The 9,764-nt window shown below is 35.9% G+C and overlaps 1 protein-coding gene across 4 annotated transcripts; it reads right to left on the bottom strand.

Annotated features, from left to right (window-relative positions):
• Positions 1-4,076: 4,076 nt before the first annotated feature.
• Positions 4,077-9,272, bottom strand: LOC143473184 (uncharacterized). 4 transcript variants are annotated; one of them, XM_076943380.1, is made up of 9 exons: positions 9,120-9,272; positions 7,785-7,953; positions 7,276-7,654; positions 7,079-7,201; positions 6,796-6,964; positions 6,524-6,652; positions 6,317-6,453; positions 6,075-6,163; positions 4,077-4,521 (listed from the first exon to the last, which is right to left on the bottom strand). In XM_076943380.1, the coding sequence occupies exons 1-9, from the start codon at positions 9,135-9,137 to the stop codon at positions 4,307-4,309; spliced, it is 1,428 nt and encodes a 475-aa protein (XP_076799495.1). In that variant the 5' UTR covers positions 9,138-9,272; the 3' UTR covers positions 4,077-4,306. The 4 variants fall into 4 exon arrangements, with proteins under 4 accessions (XP_076799495.1, XP_076799340.1, XP_076799416.1 ...); XM_076943225.1 differs by lacking the exon at positions 9,120-9,272 and adding an exon at positions 8,250-8,924; XM_076943301.1 differs by lacking the exon at positions 9,120-9,272 and adding an exon at positions 8,250-8,922 and having other exon boundaries at positions 7,079-7,168.
• Between the last annotated feature and the right edge of the window lie 492 nt (positions 9,273-9,764).

The following is a 9,764-nucleotide window of genomic DNA, read 5'->3' as shown; positions in this document are numbered from 1 at the left end:
TTGGACTTGGACTCATACTGGACAAATCCCTAAAAAGTATTGTATAAAATTAAGTTGCTCAGTGAAATGTTATTTCAATTACTGTATTCTCTAAATCATGCTACACATGCACAAACATGTCATGACATTGATTACAGTCATCAAAATTTAAATGCAACCAAAACAGACTTTAGTTTAAATTTTTTTCAAAATTTGTCAGCAGAGTGAACAATGCACAATTTGGAATGACTATCAGAAAAAAAACTTATACTGGCTCTGTGCATTATTTATGGGATGATACCCTAATGCCGAAACTGACATATTGCTCTGTTGTAATACAAGAGGCAAAAACAAAATTTTGATTTTATACTTTATGGGCCAACCGTTGATGGGGTTGAATTGACATGGCCCGGACGTTATGATGATTTTGCATTATTCATACCAAATGGTGCACATATTCTTACATGTAATAAACCCTTTCCGAGTTACGGTCTGAATGGTAAGATTTTTTCGATCGCCTGTATTTAACGATGGAAAACACCGATCCACTTTGATTCTTTTTTAAATAACAAGCGTTCTAGCCATTGTATTGTAAAGATTTTGCTCAGGTGAGTTGCATATAGATTTTATTTATTAACTGTTTTTTGTACCGCTTGTATTTGTGTCTGATTTTTTTTATGATTTAGAGAATTCCCCAAGTTAAAAACTACTGTCAACATAAAAATCAAAAATATTAAAAATACATGTTTTTAGTATCAATTTTGTTATTTAACCACATTCCACTCCCACGTTTCGAATTGCAGTTTTTCAACCTAAAATTCGAAACATTATGAAGTGGATGTTTCCAGTATGCAATTTTGCTCAAAAACATAGCTACCAATAAACAAATTACTCATTCCTCATAACAGCAGTAGTTTTTTTCTTATGCTCTTGTTTTGGATAGTCTAGTTTGAAGTACCTTTGATTAAAATATTTTGTTTTCAAATATTTTACCAAAAGTTTCAACAGGCAAGCAAAATTTAGCCACGTTGAAAAAAAGAATCGTTTAAACAGAGCTATAAGCTATAAAATGTTGACAAAAAGTGGTTCAAAGAAATTTTTATAAAATTATTTATCTAGTTTGGTTTAGTTTTGTATTCCGGCTATAGCGACTTTGGCTAAGGAAGCAAGAGAAATCTGCTAGTCAAACATTGTGTGCTAGTCAATCATGGTTTGCTAGTCAGACATTGTTCGCTGGCTTGCTTCTAGTGAAACGACTTGGTACCTTTGCTGTTGTAAAGTTTATTGAAACTATGACATCCAACAGCATATATTTTAATTTTTTTTTTAATTTTAGATCAGTAGAAATATATGAGTTTTATAGTACTGTATTTGCAATAAATGTTTTCAATAACGAGATCATGAACATTATTTTTTTCAGTGCATAGGCCTACATTGAACTTGTAGCGTTCACCACCTTGTCCGCTAACTAGCGGCAAAACACAACGTTTATTTGCCCATAGAACTATTGTGTTTTTCTCTTCATTTCCTTTTCGCATTTCGAGTCAGTCTTTTAGACAAAGAGGCATACAGAAGCTCTTTTGAAACGTCTCTCAGCGACAAGTTATGCATGTGCTTCGGCCATAGACACCTTAAATAGATCTATTTCGAGTCAGTCGTCTTCCAGACAAGGAGGAATACAGATTCTTTCAGCAGGCATGACAGGTTCTTTTGAAGTATCTCTCCGCGTCAAGTTATGCCTATGCTTCGGCACATGTTATTTGCCAATAAAATAATATCAAGTTAGCTGCAGTTGTGCATCAGGAACAGCTGAACAGCACACATATACATAGCGTAATGTTGTTCGTTGCGCCATACACTCAAATGGTTTTTAAACCGAAAAATCTTGACAATATCCTTTATGTTTTTGCTGTATAAGCTGCATATACAATTTTTTTATTTTACTGGTACCCTAATTCGTACATAAAAGCAAATTTTTTTGTATCAAAATGTGCTCGCGTTTTTTCATTTTATAGCCACGAAAGCATTCGTATTTATCTTTTCTTCACTCTAATTTAAACCACATTCAGTTTAATTAATGCCTTTATAATACATGCTTGGACAATCGTCTTTTCTTTTTCTTTTTCTCTTTTGGAGCATTCGGCTTCTCTGCCAAGTCACGCCTGACTGAATTTAAAGAAAAACAGCATGTGATGTTTTTTAATATTCGTATTCAACAACAATGGAAATTTAGCACATACATTTTTGTGACATAATCACATAATGAATGAAATTCCTCATTAAATTAAATCACGACTGTTGTTTGTTTTAAACTAAAGTAAAACATTTTGCTGTTGTTAAAACGACAAAAGTAGCAACCTTAAGATTAACTTAGTTCTATGTATTTAAAATGAAGGCACTTGTAAGCTTCCGTTTGCTTCTTCAAGGGTAAATGTTTAAGTTAACTTTTATGCCGTTACTTCTACTACAGTACAAACTTTGCAACCTTTTCCTAGCAATGTTTGCAGTTTGAATGCTGTATTTCTGTTTAGAATATTTGTATAAGTAGAAATGCATGACTTTGAAACATGGAGCGATGATGAATGCCTAGTAGAGGCTATGGAGCAGGTGATGGAAAAGATAGAAAAAACTTATGACGATTCCCACAACAATATGCAGTATCCCCGCGTAATAATCAAATTAAGTTTAGGAATGGCTCCAACACATAACTCCAATCTTGACTTATCTGCGTTTAACATAAAATAACCGCTATAACATGTTCTTACTTGGATCTGTACCATGAATTAAACCTCAATATTCTTGAAAAGTGACCTGTTTGCAAGAATCACCATTACACAGCAGGCTAGCGTAATAGGCATTGAGTATTGGGCATAGGCTACAATATTGTATATTGTACATGTAGCAAGAATTGCCAGAATTACATTTCTGGCATTGCATTATGCCAGAATCTGCTCTAAGACCCAAGATAATCTTCTCCAGACTCTCTGGCTGGGACTCGTCTGGCTGAGACCAATTAAATGTGGTTTTCGAAGATCATCAGTTTGTTTTATCAGCGTGATAACGCTACGCAGTCGCACAGTTGAAGGTCACTCACAGTTAAAGGTGTTGCGGTTCACCGTAAACGTGAAATTAAGCCTGGCTACATGAACGAGAAAATGATCGTTACACTATAATATAAAAGCTCTGGCTTCAAAAGATTTCACGGTCGATATGAAACTTATTTAACACAGCTATCGCAGAACAACCTAAGCTTTAACCTTGTAGCCACGAACGTTAGGCATTTGCGTAATGCACTAAAAAATAAATGACAACAATTACCAACGTTTACAAAGTCTAATCAAAGATATTATTTACATTTTAAAAAAGTAAACAGTACAAAATTTAGATGACATACAAGCCTTGGAAGTGCACTTTTACTTATTAATCGAAACCCATCGTAAATCGTTGTCTGAAATGTTTAATAATTTAGCTAATTATTGTAGATATTTTTATAGTGTAATGAACGTAAATATTGAAATGCAATGCTTTATGCAAAAACCTTCTCGTTTTTAGTTTGAACAATCATAGCACTAACGGTTGTTTATTTATTTACGGTATTTAGAATTCTAATTCGCTTTTATTAATCATAACTTATAGAATATAGATGTTTGATGACGATGATTTTCTTAGCAAAAAAAGCAGTTTTTTGTTTAGAAAGACAAACAGTATAAATACTATAGGAAAAAAGTTTTCAAGTCGCCTTGGCAATAACAGCTCTTGGTGTACAGTTACAGCTATCCATTGCAGGAAACTATACATCGCAACTCATGCCCCGCTTCCATTGTTACGCTATATTTAAATGGATTAGCTATCAATGTAAGGAAAGAAAAACAGAGGAAGAAATAAAATTCTTTACTGACTTTGCTGATATTAGCCAGCAAAACAAACTGGTGGTTTCCACTTCTTACATTGCTGACAAAAAAAAATTCATCTACAGTTTTGAGTGGCTATAGTATGCTCTCAATTGCTCTGTGCTAGCAAAAAAAAAACATTTGTTTCAATCCATAGCCACCTTTTGCATAAACCGATGCGAAACAACATGCCAACAAACAACAACATAAGTTTGTAACCATTGTTTATTTGCTTCTTGGTATTCTGTGTTTAGAACTTACCACATTTCTCTTATATTACAAAGCATTGTATGTTATTGAACGAAAACATAAAGCGATTTCAGCAAAAAATTAGTCTTTTTAGTGATAAGTTGGTTCACATGAAAATCTCATGTGGTAAGAGTAGATCACATAAATAAGGGCAACAGCATGAACAGCATGTTGTCCAACACTGCTTGTCATAGCATGGCAGACAATAAATCATGTGCTCTCCCGGCACAAAGTAATTTCACATTTTGTAATTTTTCCTCGGCGGCAGTTCTCCTTAAAAAGAGTTTGTATTCTTCCATAATAACCATGTCGTAAAGTTTGATCTCAACACGTGGTTGTTGACGAGGAAATTGACGATTTCTAGGAGATAGAGTTCTTTGAGACGTTTCAGGGCAAATATTGTCTGAAAAAAAACATAGAAAAAGAAAGATATCAAGTAAAAGCGTTCAAAGACTTAGCGCAGCTTAGCTAAGAATAGCGCAGAAAAATCCTACTCATGACCATGAACTCCTGAGAGAAAGTTTATTTTTGAGAAAACCAGTGATAATCCTGAGAATATGAAATCCAATTTCAAACTTCTCGTTTGCGTCAGATCAACATTAGCAAAACATCCTAACGAATTTCGAAGAGTTACGTAACGTAACAAGTGGCGTAAGCTTGGTGACGTCAAAATGGCTCGACGGGTTTCGAATTTACTAAAATATGAACCCGATCAACATATGACGTCACGAAACATGTTATCGATCTCAATAATTCAAGGAAATATTGAAAACCGTTCAAAAGCGTTCTACCTAAAAACTCTAATTACGTAGTTTGCGCTCTTTTAGCAGGTAACGGCTGCGTTCCTGTTGAATAAACAAATTTCGTGGTTAAGGGACATATAGTTGCGATAAATGGTCGCGACTTTTTCATTATTTGTGCTAAAGTTTAGCAAAAAATCTGGGGACTTCAAGCAGCTAAACTAAAAGATATTTTTTAGCTAATTTTTTTTCGGCTTAGAACTATTCTGATAAAGTATTTGAAGTGAAAAATACTTGTATGATAGAAGCCATTGGTCAAATTAAAAAAACATCAATCAATTGCAAAATAAGTTTATTTCATGACTATATGCATATAGAGTTATTACAGATTATAACTAGTAACTAAGTAAATGTTTTGATTGCTTTGCAATGGATTCAAATATGGATGTTAATTACAGGGCGATGATTGTATGACGCAAAAGTGACGGAAAAATTAGCAAGTGCACAAGATAATTGCATATACATTTCATAAAAGTGATCGGTGCTTGCTAAAAACACTCCAAACGAAGTCCTGTTTCCGCATATAAAAGCTGTTTGTGAAAGTGCATGTCGTAATTACGGTCGATTACAATTGACCCTGACGTCAACATCATCATTGTTTTTGTTCTATAACTTTGGGTGTGCTGAATGGGAACACCGATATGTATAGCTACACTGGAAAAGGCCCAATACATAAAACATAAGAGGTTGGAATTAAAACCTTGTCGATAGAACCATGTTCGGAAAATTGTGACAGAAAACAATAGGTATTATAGCTTAACCATTACAGTATTAAATACAAACTGAAGAAATGTTTAGTTAAAACCAGTGGTGGGATTGAAATATTTTAACATCCGGTTCTCTCACTAGCATATACAGACCTATACAATATACATACGCTTGTTAACAACCGGTTCGCGAAAGTCATTAAAATTCCAAGAACTGGTTCGCACGGAATCCCACCACTGGTTAAAACTCTTATTGCTGAGCTTGGGTGATTCCGGCATTGAAATTAAGATATACGTACCCTGCTAAATGCTTATGCGATTAAAAAGAGCAATTCTTATAAACAACTTCACTAACACTCAGCAAATAAACGTTTATAGTCTTTGGGCATCCGCGTCCGCCACTTTTCAACAGTATTTAGAACAATGTTTAAAATACTAATAAACTTTACCAGAATGTCTTGTCTTCGGCCGCTTGAAACTCAAACCGGCCTTAATCAACTTGTTTCTGGTGGTAAAATCACATAGTTCAATGTGCCATCTGCAAACATTTAAAAGTTTAAAACTATAATATCACTGCCTATACTTTTAATCCAGGCAATTTATTTGACTCCACAAGTGTGGATTTCAGTGAGATCGAAGCCACAAAAATTGAAACTTTGTTGTTTCGCTATTTTCGCAAAATACAGCGCACCTATTGTCCCGTGACGCAGTCCCAAGCTTCACATTGACATTCTCAAACTGGACAGAAATCACCTTATTGGTTTCAAAAGCGTGTGGGATCACTTCCTCTATGGCTTGCTTTACGTCCACATAAGTTAGGTCCACACCCTAAACGACAAATAATTACATCTCGTCCATTAAAACGTCATTAAAATCCTTCCAGCCTGCAATAACTTACGGGAAAGTCGAAGCAAACATGCTTTGGTTTACTTTTGGGCATCTCTAAAAATTTTCGAACGGTTTTTACTTCAAGGTCCTGAAGCTCGTCCTTTGACGGCGTCGCACCTTTATCATCTCGAAACGATTCCTAAATGACAAAACCTTTAGAAGCCGGAATAATTTTGGTTGAACATAAGTCAAAATAAATTGAGTAGACATCAAGTAATGAAGTGTAATTGCAATCGCTAAAGAACTTGTAGAGTAAAATATAGGACCCTAGGAAAATATAACCTTTGTCTGCAAAATTTTAATTGTCTCCTTGCTCTTTGCTTTCCTCATTAACGACGACCGTCGTCTGCCCAAATGTATCGCTGACGAAGATTTGTTTTCAAGTTGTCCCTCGTCATGTGATAGCCGTTTGGTCTGTGACTGGTCCTGAGCCGTTTTACCGTGTCCTCCCCTATGATCAAATAGTCAGTTTTGAGCAGAATGCAAAAGAAACATGGGCAACGTTTATAACAGAATTTTAATTCATCCGCTTTGGATTTGGTAACAGTAGTAATAAAGTATCTACCTGTTCGTGTTCCGTTCACGAAGAGTTTGCTTTGACCCTGTCGTGCCGTCTAGCGAACGTCGAGTAGATGTTTTTGAGCTGTTGCGATCTCTGTTGGACAAGTAGGACAAGTATGATGGGGATCTTTATGGGAACAGAAAAACTGTCAAAGATTTACGTGTTGTCCAATCAAGGTAAAAATGGTTTGAGTCTATTACCTGTTATCACGTGGCAATGAATCAACTCCAGCTCTATTTTCAATTTCGTTTATTGAAGATTTGGCCTTGACCTCACGTGAACGAATGTGCACTTCGGTGTGCGAGTTACAATGATTCAACTCGTCTGGTTTGGAAAGGTCTACATTTGGCTCCTTTGGTGTGATGTTTCCGTCCGTTTCGCCACCAATATCTCCTGCGGAAACTGAAGCGGACGCTCCGGTTGTGGCCTGCTTATCTTTAGCCCTTAATGTGGTGGAAAATCTTGTTTTTTCCCCGCCCTCAAGAAATTTTGTAGGCTCAGCTTGTGGAGAAAAATTCTGGGGTGACGATGGAGGGACTTTTGCTAGCATTTCAACTGGAGATTCGGATAGATATTTTTCTTGGAAAGAAATTACTCAAATTATTTCAGCTTTGTTACGAATTCTAACAAGTAACTAACAACTGGCTCTGTCACATTGAAAATGAACAAAATACCTAAACAGTAACTACTATAAAAACATGCAAATTACCTTTCATTACAATAGGATCGTTGTCGTAGCGTTTTTGATTTGGTGCAATTGATTCGTTTTGTCGATCCCTCTTTTTACCTTTTTTTATGAGCACTTGGTGCTGCCCTTGTGCCACGAGACGATTGCTTACCGGTATGTGCCCTGCAGCAGGAGTTCGAACGCTTTTCACCTGATAACAATATCTCTATTCATAAATGACTTGAGCAATTTAATGAGCTTTCTACAAACAACGATGCCATCACGCACTGCCAGTAGTCTTGGCAACAATTCAGTTGTTAAGAACCAGAATCTTTGCGTTGCAAGGAGATTGAAAGACTTTAACACTCACAATTTTAAACACCATTATATTTTACTACCTTTTTATTTATTAGGCCACTGTAGCTTTAGATTTGAATTTATGGGGAAATCAATGAATTGCTCGTTAAATCGTTATGATAACTCGGCACCCTTTTACTTAATACTTACCGCTGACTGGCCAACCACATGTAGTTTTCCTTTGGACGTTTCTCGGATTTGTTGGAGGTGGGTCCCGTAACGTGCCCTAAGTAAAATATTCCTGCGTTCCTCGTGGTCATTTGAATTAGGCGGTGAAACTATACCGGGCATTTTAAAGCTTTTCTTAACACTAGGCCTACTGCACATGCATTGAGACACATTTCTGTTACTGCTTCATAATGAAACTGCATTCATACCTACTTGAAAACTTAAATACGCTAGATTCAGCACAAATGTAGACTTTTATGTGAGTATGGTCATCAAATACAATTTTATTACGTTTTTGAGTTTTCTTTCTCAGCAAACAATGATGCTATAATGTGCATTGTTGTGACTAGAAGCCCAGTCAACTGAATGACACTGCATAGTGCATGCTGACTGTACTGTGTAAATTGAACGCCAACCTAAACACTATCTGACAACAGGCTAAAGGGTGAGTGTTAGTGCGTGCAAACTGATTTCTTTGTGACTGCGAGAAACGAAGACGCTCCCTACAATGAGGACTGAAATACAGAGAGTAAATTTCTTACGAAGAAGGTTTTGTTTAAGTAGACCATCTTAAACAAGTGTTTTATTTGGCAAACATCAGTGCCTTTGTCGGCCAGTTTATCCAGCGCTTGACGTTTGCCTTTCAATAATTTAGCAGAGCGCAATAAAGTTTGGAGACGATGGAAATAACCTCCCAAAATTTTCTAAATTTAGTCGTAACTTGATTTATTACCGCATTACGTTGGTTCGGAAAAAAGGAATAAAAAAGCAATAACTTTAGCCTATCTAACAGATCATCATTGTAAACAATGAAGCAAGAAAGTTTACTTTGCTTAGCTGTTAACGACTTACCTGAAGCGTTGATTCCATTTCGTGAACTTCAACCCGGAAGAACTTTATTCATCGGTTTTAGAGTGACAAATATAAAACCAGCAACACGTAAATGCAGCGAACGCACTGGCTGATATGCTACACAAACTAAGAAGGTAACTACCGTTCAATGTTATGATAATCTGAAAACAAAGCCTCAAGTGCTTATTTACTTTTTAACAGGTCAATTAGATTATATTTCAAAATTCTATCATAAGCAATTCGGTCCTATCTCTGAATAACCATATCATATATTCCTAAATTCACAACAATCGTGTATGGCTTATCCTGAAAAACAACCATCATTCGAGCTTTTGGAAGGCAAATATAATGAAAGGAGATTATTAACTGTATAGCCTATCCTATAACCTTGTACATTACGAAAGTGCACTGTACACAACGTGAAGTTTGCTAAGACGTCAAAGTCATGCGAATTTATCAATTTATGGAGTAAATACTTGTAACGCTAGGAGTGAGAGCGTGATAATTACACACCGCAGCACTGACAAGCGAAATCCATTTGGGAGTAAGTTGAGCCATCACTATTTTGTTCCAATTCACGTCATCGACTCAAAGCCAAGTAACACCATCTGTTATAACTTTTAATAAGGAAAAACTACCAGCCAA

Source organism: Clavelina lepadiformis, chromosome 1 (assembly GCF_947623445.1).
Source record: "Clavelina lepadiformis chromosome 1, kaClaLepa1.1, whole genome shotgun sequence".
Classification (NCBI taxonomy): Eukaryota; Metazoa; Chordata; class Ascidiacea; order Aplousobranchia; family Clavelinidae; genus Clavelina; species Clavelina lepadiformis.
Note: the sequence above shows the minus strand (reverse complement) of the source record. Positions and strands in the feature narration are given on the sequence as shown.

Excerpts from the sequence above, each read along its gene's own strand:
- LOC143473184 (XM_076943225.1), bottom strand. The coding sequence starts at position 8,426 with ATGTGCAGTAGGCCTAGTGTTAAGAAAAGCTTTAAAATGCCCGGTATA. Across the intron at positions 7,954-8,249 it reads ATGTGGTTGGCCAGTCAGCG|GTGAAAAGCGTTCGAACTCC; the intron begins GTAAGTATTAAG and ends TATTGTTATCAG. Across the intron at positions 6,965-7,078 it reads CGTGAACGGAACACGAACAG|GGGAGGACACGGTAAAACGG; the intron begins GTAGATACTTTA and ends ATTTGATCATAG.